Here is an 18,569-nt window from a genome sequence, read left to right as displayed (position 1 = left end):
CTCTTACTATTGTTTTTTTCCTTTAATTTAGTTTGTATTAGCTTTTAATACTGAAGTCTAAATCTTTAATAGAAAATTATATACCAGAACCTAGTCACAGCTGTGTCAGTAAGTTATTGGTCAAGGAAGCATGCCAGACCGTGTTTAGATTCAGTAGAAGAGGGAAAAGACTATTTTAAAAAATGGAACAGCTTAAGATGATTTTAACCTTCTACAGTATGAGCTGGGGATGAGAAGGAGGAAATTTCATGAGAACATGACACAAAAAACTCCAATAGCCATGGTACATTTGGCTTTGGTGCAGAGTAAAGAGGAGGCTTGATATCTTAGAAGTTAAAATTGATATATTACTTTTTTTTTAAAGGATTGGTACGCTACATGATTTTCAGATATATAAATCTGCTGAATTATTTGAGCAGTAATCAAAATCCCTGAATTGATCCAACACCCACATGGAGTAGTCAGAAAGTTTAATTAATGAGCAAATTGGGGTTGGAGCCAAGCCTGAGCTTTCTGGTTGGAAAAAAAAATTGGTAAAAAGAACAGAAAGTGGGCCAAAGTTATTCTCCCACAGCCAGTCCCAGCAATGACTAACAGTAATATCAGCTGGAGGTCAAGGAGGGCAACACAGTCCTCTCACTTCCATAACATGTTTCACTTCTATACCACCCAGAGTCACTCTGTGAGGGAGAAGGGAGGTTTCTAAATGTGATATATAAATAAATAAACGATCAGCAGCTGTACTAGCAAATGTGCCTCACAGTCCTGGCTGATTGTGACTTGCCTGGAAAACATCCTGCTCTCTGGCATTGCCACTATTTTGCAAATCAAGCTACAACGTTGTAGTAGCATTGGCTGACGTTTAGCAATATGGTTAAGATGTAAAACGAGTAATTGGAATTCATTCTGTGGCTTTGATTTAACAACTGCATTTATTTATAAAACAGCTGCCAGGCAACTTCCTCTCGGCTTGAACAGAAATAAATATCTGAAATTGTATCAGGAAATGTTTCCAAGTGCTTCCGGATGTTTGAGGGGAAAAACAGCTCGGTTGTGGATGGGAATGTAAAGTTCAGATAGGTTTAAGAGGTCCAGTCTGATTTATTATTATTTTGATTTTGGCCAACTGGAAATACAGTACAAACTTCCCTGGAAATGTGAATAGAGAATAAGAAAGCTAATGATGAATCAAGGAGGACCCAGGTTCAGTTCCCCACACTTCATTGAGGAAAAAGATCAAGGGAAATCAGAAATAACAATTAGATCATGGATGTAACTAGCAATCAAAATGCTAACATAGAGAAAATGAAAATACTAACCCTTTTCCTAGATCATAGCAACAATAAAATGAAGTTTTTAAAGAGCAACTGAAGAAAGCAAATACTGTAGGGGTGCTTAAAGAGGAAGCTTTAAATATCCTGTGCTGATGTCATCGTCTTCATCATAAAAGACCTCTGGTGACATGGAACAAAGCAACAACTGAATGAGCCTTTCTGAAGGCTGCCTTGGGCAATGGACTATAGCAGATTGGCACATACCAGGGGTGAAATCCAGAAGGTTCTGACACATTCTGGAGAACCAGCAGCAGAAATTTTGAGTAGTTCAGAGAACTGATAAATATCACCTCTGGCATATACCATCCTTCCCCTGGAGTGGGGTGGGAATGGAGATTTTGCAATATCCTTCCCTTGCCATGCCCACCAAGCCACACCATGGCCACCAAGCCATGCCCAAAGAACCGGTAGTAAAAAAAATTCGGATTTCACCATTGGCCCATACCCCATTCATTCCGCTACCACTTGTCTCTCAGAGTAGTGGCTTCTAATTGGGTCTAAGCTTTGGACTTCTTGTGCAGCCATTTGTCACCCCGACATACTTTGAAGGGTCTTCAGAATTAAGTGGCTGGGCACCTGCCTATTGCTGGAAAAAGAGCAGGTAGGGAAGATCTGACCTCCTCAAGTGTCAGGTCTTCTTGGGTTGCATTTGTTTCTTTTTAGAAAGTTGCAAAGGGAGAGGAAGCCAATCCCAGTATGAGAAAAAAGTAAAACACCCTGTTCTCCAGCCATATTTTTCAGGCTGAGAATTATATTTGATTAGCATGTCAAAACCGAAGTTCGAAGAGTGGAAGATTAAAAATTACAGTTTAGCAGGAATATTTGGGAGGTCTCTAGTACTTGTATAACCAAGTACTATATACTCTAGTACTAGTATAACCAAGGCTTTGATAGGTGTATATGGGCCTGGGGAGTTAGCAGTAGTGGGTTTCACCTACCTTCGCTACTGGTTTGGAACTGTGAGCTCGCATGTGCATATTCTTGCTTTGCTCGCACATGGCGCTTCTGCACATGCACAGAATCTTCTGCACATGTGCAAAGCATCCGTAATGACATCCGGGTGGGTAGGTGGAGCATCCCGCTGCCACTGCTACCAGTTCACCCGAACTGGGGTGAACTGGTAGAAACCTACCACTGGGAGGTAGGTTGTACCCCTACTGCTTTACACCACTTCTCATTTTCTGACACAATACTCATGGATTGTTGGACATTTATACTATTTATAACCAACCTTATTGGAATTTCTCAGATTATAGATTACAGTATCCTTTCAGGGTAAAATCACCCTGATTGATGAAGAAAACAATTAAAATGAAGCTCAGCATAAATGTAAATAAACACAAATATATTAAATGCACAGATAAGAGAGCATGTAGAATAATGAAAGGAATACATAATGTATTAGGATTTAATGGAATAGAGAATACACAGTTACCAGTATAAACACTGAAGAGTATTCAGTTCCTCTGAAAACCTATTGTACATTCAGATATGTGAAAAAATATACTTTTCTAACCATACTCAAAGAAATAGTTACCATTTAGAGTTGCAAGGATCATCATATGTAGGGTATTTTTCACAGACATTGCCTGAAACTCCAGGATTTGTGCACACACATTTTCCACACACACAGTGGCCTCTCCCACTGCAGATGATGCCATCATTAGAAATACAATTTTCGGTATCCGTGGTACAGTTACAGTATTCACCTATCCAGCCATGGTGGCAAATGCATTGACCACAGGCACAGTTCCCATTGCCTAAGAAAAAAATATATGGAAATCAACCCTACTTCAAATGCTTCCATCATTGCCTTTCCTTCCTAATTCTTGAAAATTGCCAGCAACCCTCTGTAGAATGTTGTGTCAAGACATTATTGTATATAATTGGAAACTTTCCAAGTAAGGACCATATTAAAGTTCTTTATTAAGACTACATAAAATCATGAAGTAGGGAGCCAGCTGTTGAGTTTCAAACCCTACTTTATTGGTAGAAAGCATGACTGACATCTCATCAGGTAGGTAGGTAAATAGAAATAGATGATAGGCAGACAGATAGAAGATACTGTATATAGATGACAGATATATAGATTAGATAATAGAAAGATAGCTAGCTAGATGAGAGAAAGAGAGAGAGAGAATAGATATACAGAGAGAGAGAGAGAAAGAGAGAGAGATAATAGATAGAGATAGATAGCTAGATAGCTAGATATAATAGATATACAGATAGATAGATAGATAGATAGATAGATAGATAGATAGATAGATAGATAGATAGATAGATAGATAGATAGATAGATAGATAGATAGATAGATAGATAGATAGATAGATAGATAGAATAGATATACAGATAGATAGATAGATAGATAGATAGATAGATAGATAGATAGATAGATAGATAGATAGATAGATAGATAGATAGATAGATAGATAGATAGATAGATAGATAGATAGATAGATAGATAGATAGATAGATAGATAGATAGATGATAGATAGATAGATAGATAGATAGATAGATAGATAGATAGATAGATAGATAGATAGATAGATAGATAGATAGATAGATAGATAAATAGATAGATAGTTAGTTAGTTAGTTCTCCTAAGATAGTGAGTCACAGAATGAAAACAAAATGGAACTGTTTAGTCCACACAGAACTCACCGTGTTTCATTGCCTCTCTGAAATAGCCTTTCACAATCTTTTGCCTTCCAAACATCATTGGCTATTTTAGCAATTCCAACATTATACAGTGAATTATATTTCAGCCTATCTACCAAACTTTGGTACATCTGATACTAGCTAAGATCTTTTCCACAGCTTACAGACCCATTCATATGACTGCTTATTCAGAATAACAAAATTCAACGCTCCAACCTTCAGAGAACTATAGGTCTTCCAAATGAAATCTGCATGAATGCTTTTGCTTCTTGTGGAGTTGTTGTGTAACACTACCGGCAAAGAGCCACAAGAGTAATGTTGTTGGAGCTACTGTGTGAAAAGAGGACATCAAGGTCCAATCCTTAATCCTCAATTCAGCCAACGTATCCAAATATATTTTGCAAATTCCTTAGCAATACACAAATTCATTTAATATTTTCTTCCCAATGACCTTTTATCCATCCTGCATTTTAATTCCTCTCCTTGGAAAAGATTTGAATACAATCACTGTAATGACGGCATATTCCTATCAATTCCACAGAAATATGGTTGTATTATGATTTTGTCGTAATGTGAGCTCCTATATCTGTTTATCTAGAAATAAGTTCTGCTAGTTTCTATGCAGTATATTTGCAGGTAGATGAAAGGAGACTAAATTTAGAAAAGCTTCCTTAAGAATATAAATAAAACAATACTTCATGGTTTCCAATAGAAGAAAAAAACATTAATATATTGTATATTAGAAGGTTTAGATCTTTGACTGCTACACCTTATGCACAATAAAACAAGAACTTTTGATCCACCGGGACATGTTTAAAAGCAAAATGAATAAGTACATTACTTGAGCTTTTAAAAATTGTATTATAATTCAAAAGAAATTTAGTGAGAAATTTCATAGTGGCCCTTCCACAAATACATACACATATTAACACAATAATTTAATGAATCTTTATTTAGTGGACTTTATGGTAGAAGAGCCCAAGTTTCCATCTGTACATGGAAATCCCCAAATGACCCAAAAAATTTTTTTAAATCCATTGCATCTGGAGGAGTCCAGATGAGATGCTTAAATTTACATTAAATTGGGTTACACTTACATCAAATTAGGGTAATTGTGTAACTATATATATATAAATTAGTGTGAATGATGTATTTTCTGATCATTAGGCTTTTCAGAAACATGAACTCCCATTCTCTGAAGGAATCCATTAAATCAAGGCTGTTCTCTGCATGTCCACATGCATTTATACCTGATACACACAATTGCATAAGATTGTGTGTACCTGTATTGCATAATTCAGGTAGTCCTTGACTTACAGCAGTTTGTTTGGTTACTGTTCGAAGTTACAACAGCACTGGAAAAAGTGACTTGTGACTGTTTTTTCCCATAACCGTTGCAGCATCCCCATGGTCACATGATCAAAATTCAGACCCTTGGCAACTGACTCACATTTAGGATGGTTACAGGGTCCTGGGATCATGTGAATAATTTTTGTGAAAGCAAAATCAGTGGGGAAACCAGGCTCACTAACAACTGCAGGGATTCCCTTAAGAACTGTGGCCAGAAATATTGTAAAATGGGACAAAGTTCATTTAACAACCGTCTCACATAGCAACAGAAAAATTTCAGGCTCAATTGCAGTGGTAAGTTGAGGGCTATCTGTATATATACACACTTTCAATACTTTGCTGTATTCTTATCATGTAGTTAGAAGGAAAGTACAATTTAGAGCAGACTTACCTCCGCAGAGCAGCCCTCTAAATCTGCCACAAGAGAAATCATCGCATTCACAGTATGGCCCATATATGTTTCCATATGCTGAAAGGTGGCAAATGCATTGTCCACAATAGCAGTCGCCTCTTCCGCTGCACGAGATCTGTTCTGGGAAACTTCTGCAGGACCCTGTACTCAGTGCATCCTTTTCGCTGCATTTACAGTCTGGACCCATGTAGCCGGGGTTACACACACATACCCCACACTCAAAAGAACCATTCCCGTAGTTGCACTTGGAGTTATTCACCTCCGCTTCCTTCTGACAATGACAGCTGCATTCGGGCTGGATCTCAATCTCCAACGCTTCATTTAGACCAGTGGCCCTGATGAGGACTTTCCTTCTCCCTTCCCCACAAGCTGAAGGGCTTAAACTTAAAGTCACATTGAAAGTGACCTAGAGAACAGAGAGGAAAAACCATCCATGGGAATAACACTCTTCATCATTTTAGCATGCAAAGTAAAGATTTAAACAAAAACTAACTTGGAAACATTAACTGTATCAGTTTGTGAAATATAGGGTAGACGTAGTGTTTAATAGCATAAAATCTCAGAGCTGAGAAGTTGAAAGCTCTGGGAGAAGGCAATTCCTCCCGTATTGCTGCCAACAAAATAACAATGATACGTCTCCAGGAGTTGAGATCAACTCGGGGACCTATTTACCTTCATTAGAATCTTTCTGGATAAAGATTGAAGTATAAGTGTTTTAAATATATGGGCACAAACCACAGGTTTCCCTGGAATCATCTGACACAGGAGACTTGTAAACATGATGAAGTGCGGTCCATGAAAATTTATGCCTTTTAATAAATTTTTTTGGTTGTAAACAAATAGTTCTACCAGAGTCCTGAATTTAGGTGACCTTATGTAGGAAAACTGAATTCCTGATGTGCTTCAATGAAACTTCAAGTGAAGCAGTCCATAGAGCAAAGCTACAAGTCAACCAACTCCCTACCCCATTTCCAAGCAATGAGGAATTTCCATTTTACTCAATGGGAAATTACATTGATAAAATCATAATCTACTTACCTGTTCTCCAACTTTAATATGAAAGCATTTCTTCTGATGTTGAAAGGCAGAGCCCTGGCTGCAGATGGCAGTGAAATCAAGTTTTAATCCATCGGTGTCTCCAAGCACCTCCAGCTCTATCTCAGACCTGAGTGACTTAAAAACACAATAGTTGTCATTGGAAAAGGAATGCCTTATAATTGTATAACCGATAACATCCTTCCTGGATCTGAAGATTGGCTTTTCTCTAAGAAAGAAAGCTCAAAGTTGCTGGCAGTCAGGCAACACATAAATATTGCTATTATTATTGTTGTTGTTGTTAAATATGGAACAGCAGATGCTTATGGGAGACAGGGCCTTTTCAGAAGTGGCACCCTGGGAGAAGCTCAATTGCCCAATTGTATATAGTTTGGAAGTAAACAACAATTTAAAAGCATCTCCATGTATTTTATCAGCTTTCAACTATTTTTTGATCCAGTGGCTTTTAAGCCATATTTTCTTTTTATTTTCTGTTTTTTTCCCCTTTCAGATAGTTTTATTTATAGTGATGAGTTGCCATTGTTTTACCTTCTGATAAAATATATACATACACAGCTACAATGAAAATGAAAGTATTCTCCAATATTCATCCTAAAATGTTGTATAAACCTCAGAAAAAACTGTCAATACTTATAATAATCTTCTTGGTATCTTCCAGATGTGTTGGACTACAATTTCTATTATCCACAACCATTTGGAGGGCAAGAGACTGAGAAAGGCTGTTTAGGGATGCAAATAGGTGAGAAAGCGGATGGTTTCACAAACTGTATTAAGCCTAAATTTGGCAATTTAGTGAGTGAGAACATACTGTTTTTGTAGACCATAGTTTTATGGGTACTTTGTTTGAATCTCACCAAGTCTGATTTATTCAACAAAGCAGGAGTAGAATGCATTGGCATTCTTTTGAACATTAACTGCTTAGTAAAAAGGAAATGTTGGAGTAGCTGCCTTGCTCTTTTTAATAACCTGATTATCTGCCAGTCTGGATTTTATATAGGGTAAACTTTGAACACTTGGAAGACATCAAACATTTGATTAGTGTTCTTTACAGTTTTTCACTTCTCAAGGCATGTACTTATATGCTTGCTCAAATCTATGACTCAGATTGGAAGGGAATGTGAGAAGACCGTACAGCAAATATTTTGACAATTCAGACTTCCTTCTTGTGCTTATTTTCTGTGAAATATTGAAAAGTCAACACATCTGTGAATAATAACCACTTGAATTTCTACCACAATTTTAAAATGCTTCTATCATTGGAGCAATCTTAAAATGGAAACCCCTAATCACTTAAGAAAACTTTAAGTGAATTCTCTTTTTGAGCGCAAAGGACAATTGTGATTGCATTTTTAGAAAATATGACATTACCATTACATTGGTGGGGGAGTGTCACAATAATTTTAATAGCTTTAAAATATGAAACGTGGTGAAGTGGATGGGAATTACTTAGTCCATTAAGAATGGATGACTGCCTGATGTATTAACAATGATTTGCCAACTCGGGTTCTGGCTTCATGAATCATTCCCTCTCCTCCCTTTCACATAATGATGGAGAACTCTGCATAAATGATGATAATTTTGCTATCAATAGCCATAGAATTGGCCTATGAAAATTAACAGATTAACAGGGTTGGAAAGGACCTTGTAGGTCATCTAGTCTAACCCTCCGCCCGAGCAGGAGACCCTACACCATTTCTGACACACGGCAGTCCAGTCTCTTCTTGAAAGCTTCCAGTGATGAAGCTCTCACAACTTCTGAAGGCAAGCTGTTCCATTGATTGTTGATAACATTGATTGTTATCACGGTCAGGAAATTTCTCCTTATTTCCAGGTTGAATCGCTTCTTGATCAGTTTCCATCCATTATTCCTTGTCCAGCCTTCAGGTGCCTTGGAAAACAGCTTGACCCCCTCCTCTCTGTAGCAGCCCCTCAAATATTGGAACATTGCTATCATGTCTCCCATGGTCCTTCTCTTCACTAGACTAGCCTAAATAAATAAATAGACTAAACAAATAAATTCATTTAGCTGAATTTGCCTCAGCTCAGCTCAGCTCTGTAACTGTAAGAGCCAACCTTTGCTCTGTATAGTCTGTTTTATTACTTAATACTAGGGATGTAAAATGTATCACTTTGGATAGAATGTTTTGAGAAAGATGAGATTTTATTTTGCTTCCAGATCATACTGATCTGTTTGTTCTAGGGATGGTCCAGCAATTTTTTGGAAGTAAATCTTCTGAAATGTAAAGTAGTTGATAGTGTTTCAGGGCCAGACCGCATCCAAACCACTAGCTCAAAAAAAAAAAAAAAAGTTCAACAAACTGCCAGACCACCCTCAGATCAGAATATTCAAAAGAAAAACAAGAAAATTCAGCCAGTCTCTAAAATTTGACATTTTTGCACACCAGTATTTAACAGCTCATACCATCAGGAAATCCTTCCTAATATTCTGTTTTCTTCTGCTTTCAACCGACTGGTCTGAAACATATTTTTAAAAAGACTAGGCTGAAGCAGTCATAAGAGAAATGTGTAGTACAGAAATAGCATTAGAAACTTATTGCTGTGTAAATAAACTGTATGAGTGGAGCCTCTGGCTAAAATCACATATGCTGAGAAAGGACTCTCTTTTTTTCCAACCATGATCCCTGCAACAAGCCATAGTGATTTATGCTTGTAATCTATATTTTACAGTTTCTATGACTTTGTCTGAGTTTTTTATTTGCTAATGAAAGATTGGGCACAACCAATATTTCAGAGAGACAAGAATGCTATGTTCGAATTGATTTCTTTACATCAAATTACAAAAATATGAAATTTTACTTAGAGTATTATTTTAGTTATTTAATTTATATTCCCCCCTGATAAGGCAATTCTTATTAATTATACATACCTTATATGCATCTATAATCAACTGGAGGACATTTCCAGAATCATGCTGTAGTGTTCCAACAGTAGCTCCGGGAATAAGTTCCGCATATTGCTGCAAAATAGAATTATAACATTCCCTCAGGGAAAAAAAAATCAAATACATAAGGTTACCTGATAAGATGATAAAAAATAAATATATATCAATAAATGACGGGACCAACTCTGATATTTTTACCAGATACATATTTATTTCCCAAGTTAAAATAAAAAATAAAAAAGTGTATTTAAAAAAGTGTATAAAACAGAAGATCAAACATGCATATAAAATATCTCTCCTGGTTGAATACTGATAAATATGTTTCATCAATAATAATTATTCCCCTTCTTTCAAAGCAAGTTCACAATTTATAACCTTCTACCTCTATGTTTGCAAACTTACTATCTAACAATAAAAAATATAACAAGTATAGAAATCTGTTATCAATCAACTGATTTGACTTACCATCTATCTACAATATAAAAAAGCAATTACCAGGTAATCCCAAGAACAAAGGTAAACTTTGGAAACCCTCTGTTAACTATCTATTATTGCATTTAACATACAGAAAATACACTAGCAGCTTCTAATCTCTCATAAACCCACTATAATCATTGTCTCTGATCCATCCAGGATCAAATACCATAGGCTGATTCTTAATGGTTAAAAAAATCCTTCCAATTTATCATCTTTACTTTCTTTAAAATTGTAAGTGGGACCTTTCTAAACAACTGCTTCTCATTTCTCACAAATGTAGGTCTCTGTTGAAAATATCTCCATAACACTTGTTGTTCAGTTAATTTTCCTACAAATTGGCAGTTATCTTCTGGTTGCATGTACTAGCTTTATTCCACAAACTCTATCAGCTTCCTTCTCTTTCAAATCTGTTAACAGCGAATTAATTTCCAGTCCATCTGACTGCATAGCTAATTTAACTACTGTTGCTTGTATCTGGATATCTTCTTTAGGATGATTTGAAAATGTGGCAAATTCATGAAACCTTTTATCAAATTTTTCATTTAAAGCTTGTAATTAGGAAAACTTTTTTCCCCAGAAGTTTCCAAAAAAGGCTTTAACATGAAATCATCTAACTTTCATCTTCCTTTTATGTCTCTTTTTGGAAATATTGTAGAATCTAATTAATATGTAATATTCAAAATCCTTAATTTATTGTTACTTTGATTTTAATATAGTCCAGATCTCTCTTATAGTCAAGCTTTTATAGCAGGATGTAAACAATTCCTTTCCCAGAAGAAAGGAAGTAAATATTCCATAACAAAGTAATCAAAGAAGAAACTGGGATAAGAATTCCCACAGCAGAGACTAAATGAAAAAGAAAAAGAAAAAAGGGGAAATTCCCAACTTTTAAAAATTAAAATTAAAAAAACAAGGATTTATGCAAAAATAAAATGAAGCAATGGAGTTCTTTTAAAATAAAATGAGTAAAGTACAAAATCTTTAAAGTAAGAATCTGGTGTAATTCAAATCAAGTCACTTTCACTGCAAAGAAGAAAGGCCTCATAAAGCCAACTTCCTTGTGGTGAAAGAAAGTATTCCAAAGTTTACAGACGAAAGTTCACAGTTGTAAACCAGCAAGAGCGTATCAGCATTCAACCAGGCTATTAACAATTACATTTCAAAGCTTCAAAAAGTGATACTAAAGACAGAGGCGCACCTAAAAATACAAACAGTGACAGGAAAAGATGGAGACACAACGCTCGGGCTGCTCTTATTGAGAACTGCAAACCTCCCAGGCAAGTACACAGTTGTCTGAAGGTCATTGTGGGTTGTTCCTAGTTGCTCACATTCAAATCTGGGGACTATGCTGCCAAAAAACCGGCTTTGAGAGCAGTCAGCTGTTTGTCAACAGGATGAAAAAAGTGCTCTGCTGCTCAGTGCGCCATTTTCTGGAGATCTTTAGGCATTTGTATTTCAAATTGTTCAAACACTCTATGAGGCAGTGCTGACCTTTGCTGTGAGTATTGTAAGCTGCCCAGAGTCATTCTGGACAATGAAAGGGTGACACATACATTTTATAAATAAATAAATTCATAATCTTAAGAAATAGGGAGGGAGGGAGAAGGAAGGAAGGAAGGAAGGAAGGAAGGAAGGAAGGAAGGAAGGAAGGAAGGAAGGAAGGAAGGAAGGTTAGTTACCAATATTCATTGCCAGCTTCCCAAGAAAACTCAATGGGGAAGCCAACAAGAATCTGGAAGCCACTCCCACTCCCACTAACTTTTTGCCTACCTGCAGTCATTCTGTTTCGCTTTTTAGGTAAGAAAATATCTTTGAAAAGATGACCCAATGGATCATGGACTGCCTAGTATTATTTTAAAACTACAAAATTAAGGAGCCACTAGATAATTGTGACACTAGATACATCCCCTGTTAGCTATAGTAAATGTACATTAGGAGCCACATTTGAGTAAGTCTTATTCAGTGCCTTGAAATTGGAGAGATTTAACTAAGGCTGTAAGATTATATCCACATTTCTTGAAGTTTCACTGAATTCAACTGGAATTCCTTCCGTACCGATGTGGATAGAAAGGTACTGTAAGCCACAAATGGCATTGTTAATGAGGCAAATGTGGTTTGACAGTTTTCTCTGAAAGGCTTTCAGGCCACGATTGAACACTAAGGGAAATTCAGTCCATTCAAGAAATAACAGGCTGAGGGTGGATGTGTGGAGAATGGATGGACAGGTTCTCAGATAAGGACTTTCTGGTTTTCTCTGTATATCATTTAATCTTAAAATAGTCACCACTCACTAATCACAAAATCACATTTTCTTTGGAATTCTACACCCTTTTCTATCTCTCTTGTACCTCCACTATTATATGAACAATTTCACATTGCATTATTTTTATCGTCATGCCAGAATTCCCAGGTGTTTTTGTTTGTTCCCCGAGAACATTAAATCAGGTTTTGTCATGTTCAAAACTCCCATTTTTATTGTTTTCTTTGGATAGCTTGTTTGTTTCCCTTTTTAAAAAATAAAATCCCTGCTGTTTTTGTGTTTCGGCTATTTCACTCTGTTTTCTACCATTGAGGGTGGAATTAGATTTAGTACCTGTATGCGTGCTAAATTTATCCTACTTCAATGAGATTAGGAATCTGAATCTAATAACATTTCTGATTAGAATGTTGAATGTTTTTGGGGTTTTTTTTTTACCATCCATCCCTTTCACCTTAATATTTATTTATTCTACTTAGAAGGCCACTCACTTCTTTAAGTCTCTCTGTGTTGTATACCATTAATAAAGTAGAAAGAACTTCAGCTGAAATACACAGTTCTTGTGCTAATGCTGCCTCTGCTTCTCTAGCTCCCCATTGCCTGTGGCTCTGACCAGTGGTGGGATTCAGCCAGTTCGGGCTGGTTTGGGAGAACCGGTAGTTGGCTGGCCCCGCCCCTCCCTGCCCTGCCCCTTCCAGGAGTCCCCACACACCCCATTTTGGCTCCCAGGTAAGTGCAGGGAGGCCTCCTAGGTCCAAAATGGGGTGCGGGGGACGTGGCCCCCCAAGCCCCATTTTTGCTCCCAGGGGGTACGGGAAGCCGAGTGCTGCCTGTCACACCCCATGGCCACGCCCACCATGGCCACACCCCACCCAGCTGGTCATTAGGGCAGAGAACCGATTGTTAAATTATTTGAATTCCACTACTGGCAATGATGTACTCCTGTTTTCAAGGCAGTTGAGAACAAAGCTGTGATACGATGCCTTATGAGCCAATCAAGTGTTCTGCAGCTAGCTAGCACAGTATGGTGTCAGCAATGGAACTGGCCGAGCTGCTTTTAAACCATTTGCCAGCACACTACTGACTTCAGAAGTTTAGGAGTGTGCAGGAACCGTATTCGCCTCAATGTAAAAAAACAAAAAGCCCACCAAATTTTTTGATGGACACCAGAAGACAGGCACTAACTAAATGATGTACTACTGGAGCCAGATATGGTGTCATAATCAAGCACCCACACCAAGGGCCATTGCAGAAACCTCCACAGTGTCCAAGCTGGCTGGATCACTAGCTGAAATGGAAATCATGTTGTGCCGAGCTGTACCAGCCTTGGCGTTGGCTCCTCAATCTTGATATCCACCAGGATGGTAGCCTTTGCCGCAACTCAACTGGGACAGGGCTACGGCCAGTGCTGCCAAATCTGTTGTAGCTTCCAAAGGTTCAGTTCAGCCCCAGCAATTCCTGAACTTCAGGCAACAAACAGTACGGCCCATTTTCAAATAATTTCAGTCCCCTCGCCCCAAAGCATTTTTCAGACACCATCTTGAATGGCCAATCTAAGAAGAATGTGAAAAGATGTGGAGATCTTACCTGATATAAATGAACTTGTTTCTTGGTGACTGCAAAAATTAACAGAATATTGTTTTGCACAATCTTCTCTATCAATTGTCCTAAAGTTGGGTATTCCTGAGAAGATAAAAAAGGAAAATTGATCTTTACATCAACTTTAAATTCAAAAATAACTTCCTGGTGCATGGTAAGCACCTGGACAGTGCCAGATGAAAGGCTCACATATTGGGTGCAGACAAGGCACAGTAGGTTAATCAAAGCATAGCTCCTCCATAATACCTTCTTTCACCTGGCTAGAAGAAAGATATTAGGAATTAAACAAAGGCTAACCTTCCTTTATGAAAAATGTAAATTCATGTTTAAGAAAAGCAGAATCTAATCCTTTTGGAAAAACACTGAGATTTCTGTTAAGGAAGACAGCTATCTCAAAGCCTCCTACAGGTTCTTATTAGGGAGTTTTAATGTCTGGGCTCCTGGGAACAAGTCTTCTTGGTGGTAGCCCAATCCTCGATAGCAGGGGTGTCCAACTAGTATGGCTGGCTGGGGAATTCTAGGAGGTGAAATCCTCAAGTCTTAAAGTTTCCAAGTCTAGACACTCCTGCTCTATAGCCAGCATCTGCAGATAAGGGTGACCTTCATCCCTATCATGGTTCTGGAATGCAATGAAGAATTGGATTTTTGTGGATGGGAATGTGGGAATTGAATAGAATCCTGGTTATTGCTTTTGAGGAATGGCACCTTGTGGTGGGATAAGGCTGAACAAATTGCTGATTATTTGGTGATGTTTTTGTTACATATTGTGTATTTTACCTTCATGTTTACCTTCATACAGTATGGAATTAAAAGGCTTTGATGGGAGTGATATGGAAGCTTAATAAATAAATAAATACAGCTGTGTAGATAGAAAGGCAGGGAGCAATACCTCGTTGCAGTTCATCTGCATCAGCCACACAAAATTACGAAGCCCAGGGGACAAAATTGGGGAAAGGCTGCATTCAGCACTTTCATAAATTTGGGATGCTCATTGAAAAATATTGTGTGAAGGAAAGTTCCTTCATCACACTTGGATAATCGTCCACACTGGAGCAAGAAATGACTTACGTTGAGGGGTCTTCAACAAACAATCAAATGAGTTTTTAAAACATTCTTTAAAACCCTGAGAAAATCATTGAGAATTGGAGCTTGAATATGTACTGAAGGATTATAAAAATAGAGCAAGAAGTACAGTGTAGGAGATCCCCAACTTTAAGAATGCATGATACAAGAATGGAGGTAGAAGCCATTTCAATTTGATATAACAAGATGATGCTTTTTAAATTAGATTTGGAATGCCTCTTATTTAGAAAATTAATGTCTCTATAGTGGTAAAAGACTTAATTGCTTTCCATTCTCCTGAAGTAGTGTAGGATAGGAGATATCCCTAACCCTGCATGAAATACAATTCTGTGGTAAAAGGATAATTTTATTCTAATTCATCTGAAAATGGCCTTGTACATTATATTTTCCATGTTCTTTTTAGAATACTTTAAAAAGCTGTGGTGGCACAGTAGCCACAGGCTACTTCTGCTGTCTGCTGATTTCCAGCAGTTATGCAGTTCAAGTCTCACCGGCTCAAGGCTGACTCAGCCTTCCATCCTTCCAGAGGTGGGTACAATGAGGACCCAGATTGTTGGGGGCAATAGGCCAACTCTGTAAACCGCTTAGAGAGGGCTGTAAAAGCACTGTGAAGCAGTATATAAGTCTAAGTGCTATTGCTATAATGCATGGAGTTATACAAATGCATGATTAAATGTACAAGACTGGAGAATGGGAAAGGATTGAATAAAATAAAATAAAAAGCTATTACCAAAACAGTTGACATGGAGTATTCATTCTGTTGATCCAAGTGGCATTTTCCATCATTTGGAATAACTATTCCTGCTAATTTACTATCCATCCCAAAATGAGAATCAGCATCACTCACAAACACTAACAGATGTAATGAATCATTTCTCCAGCCAATTTTTTCCTGCAGTAAAACATTAATAAGTGATGACAGGGAATATGAGGTAAAGCAATATATGCAGTATTTTGGTATCATATGCAGAAATATGAAATAGGATTTATCTTGTTCTGATGATTAAAAACATGCCAAGCTCTACTCTATAAAAGGATGAAAATTAGTATTCGAAAGAACTATCAGAGACAAACCATAAGATTTTGCTGCCTGAGGTGAAGTAGTAAATACCACTCCTCAGTGAAACTTGTAGAGCAATTAAGGTCAACCATATTGTCTGAGTACTTGAGGTAGATACAATAAATTATATACAAAATCAGCAATTCAGAATATTATTTATTGGCTTTACAAGGCTGCATAACTCTATAAGACTCTGGGTGGCATACAGCTTTTAGAGAAAACAGTAAAAATACTATTCACATAATCTACAAAAGGTAATTCTTTAAACAAATGAAATCCTACAGTTTAACACCCACCCTAACCCAAGAGTTGGGGGAACAACCAGGTTTTTAAACTTTTCTTGAACATCGTGAGCAATGGTGGGATTCAAGTAATTTAACAACCGGTTCTCTGCCTAATGATTTTTTCCAACAACCAGTTTGCCAAACTGCTCAGAAAGTTAACAACCGGTTCTCCCGAAGTGGTGCGAACTGGCTGAATCCCACCACTGATCGTGAGGTATTTTCAGATGGGATGTTCTGATTTAAAGTAAAGCAAGCAATAACATAGTCTTCATTTACCCCAAATCAACATGAAACACAGATATTGTTTCTTTACCTTACAAACAGCTGCCTGCATAATTGCATCAAATCCTCCTTCTGGAGTATCTAAATTTGCACTGATTTTCTGCTTTTTCACAATTTCATTGAATCTTTCTGCATCGTTTGTCAACGACAGAACATGCTTGTATCCAAATGTTGGCAAACAATCAAATGGAACATTTCTGTAAAGTAAAATGCTTATGTGCTTATAAATGACGATGGAGGTCACATTAAAAAGCTTTAGGGTTGAGGTGCATTTGGTATGGCCCTTTATTCTTTTCAGTATTCAGCAGTATGATCTTCAGATGGATTATAGTTTATATGATTGGTATCTCCCTGAAGACTACTTCAGCTTCAACTACAACAGTACACGAGCACACAATAGATTCAAACTTAAAGTGAACCACTCCAATCTCGATTGCAGAAAATATGACTTCAGTAACAGAGTTGTTAATGCCTGGAATGCACTACCAGACTCCGTGGTCTCTTCCCAAAATCCCCAAAACTTTAACCTAAGACTGTCTACTATTGACCTCACCCCATTCCTAAGAGGTCTGTAAGAGGCGTGCATAAGAGCACCAGTGTGCCTACCGTCCCTTTCCTAATGTTCCCTTTAGTTGTATTCATTTTAAATATTCAATTCATGCTTATACTTATATATATTATTTAATATGTATTTGACAAAATAAATAAATAAATATGTGAGTTCAGTACATTATAGCTCCAAAATAAAGCACAATTTACAGAACATTTGGTGAGTAGCATTACTTGTAGAGGAGCCACTATTTCCTATTCTCTGACTGGGGCCGTTGGGGTAGAGGTCTGGACTCTTGGCAAGCTTGGCATTTCCCTACCCTCTCAGCAATCTCTGCGTCCATGAGTGGCCACCATACATAGCTTCTAGCTAACCCTTCATCCTTACGATCCCTGGGTGACCCTCGTGGAGGAGGTCCAATACCTTTCCCTTAACTTATCAGGAATTATTACACGATCACCCCATAACAGGCACCCCTTGAGCCGAGAGCTCATCTCGTTTTTAACAAATTCTTTGAACCGTTCGCCCGGCGCTGGCCACCCTCTCTGTACCCAACCGAGTACAGTCCTTAACACAATGTCGGTATGATGCCGAGCCACTTCCTTAGATGTGACTGGGCCAGAGTCCAAAGAGTCAATAAGTAGGATGGGCGTCCCGGGTGGGGTCTTGATCGCCCCTGGTAGTGGGCATCGGCTCAACGCGTCTGCATGCCCACTTCTTTTCCTGGTCGATGCTGCAGCTTGTACGAGTAAGCGGCTAAGAATATAGTCCATCGGGTCAAGCGTGGCGAAAGTGCCACAGGCGTTGGCGGTCGCCAGCCAGTATCCCTAGTAGCGGTCTGTGGTCAGTCACGATTTCAAAATTCCGCCCAAAACATACTCGTGGAATTTTTGACCCTGACACAATGGCTAGTGCTTCTTTGTCTAATTGGCTGTAGTTCCTCTCTGGGAGGACATCGTTCTAGAGTAGAAGCTATAGGGGCTTCTGTGCCGTTTGAAGTCTATGGCTGAGTACAGCCCCACCCCATAAGGGAGGCATCGCAAACCAGCACTAGGGGTAATGAGTCGTGATATTGGATGAGCAGGCTATCACTTGAGAGCAGGTTCTTTACTGCTTCAAAAGCCCTATTTTCTGACTTTCCCCAAGACCAAACAGTATTTTTCCTAAGAGCCTATGCAGCGGTTCCATAGCAGTTGCTTTGTTCTTTAAAAGACCGTAAAATTAACCAATCCCAGGAATGCCTGCAGCTCTGCTTTGTTTTTG

The 18,569-nt window shown here is 38.0% G+C and overlaps 2 protein-coding genes across 2 annotated transcripts in view; both read right to left on the bottom strand.

The window, feature by feature from the left end:
- The window catches only part of PLA2R1 (phospholipase A2 receptor 1), a 193,045-nt gene that overhangs the window by 110,148 nt on the left and 64,328 nt on the right, over window positions 1-18,569 (bottom strand). The window lies entirely within an intron of this gene.
- ITGB6 (integrin subunit beta 6) overlaps window positions 1-18,569 on the bottom strand; it is a 53,762-nt gene that overhangs the window by 19,919 nt on the left and 15,274 nt on the right. The window contains exons 5-11 of the mRNA XM_058191877.1: window positions 16,788-16,953; window positions 15,861-16,022; window positions 14,036-14,131; window positions 9,700-9,789; window positions 6,795-6,929; window positions 5,736-6,162; window positions 2,872-3,094 (exon numbers count right to left, since the gene is read on the bottom strand). Coding sequence (XP_058047860.1) covers window positions 2,872-3,094; window positions 5,736-6,162; window positions 6,795-6,929; window positions 9,700-9,789; window positions 14,036-14,131; window positions 15,861-16,022; window positions 16,788-16,953 — 1,299 coding nt within the window. The remainder of the gene's footprint in view (window positions 1-2,871; window positions 3,095-5,735; window positions 6,163-6,794; window positions 6,930-9,699; window positions 9,790-14,035; window positions 14,132-15,860; window positions 16,023-16,787; window positions 16,954-18,569) is intronic.

Source organism: Ahaetulla prasina, chromosome 1 (assembly GCF_028640845.1).
Source record: "Ahaetulla prasina isolate Xishuangbanna chromosome 1, ASM2864084v1, whole genome shotgun sequence".
Taxonomy (NCBI): Eukaryota; Metazoa; Chordata; class Lepidosauria; order Squamata; family Colubridae; genus Ahaetulla; species Ahaetulla prasina.
This window is presented reverse-complemented; position numbering and strand designations above follow the sequence as displayed.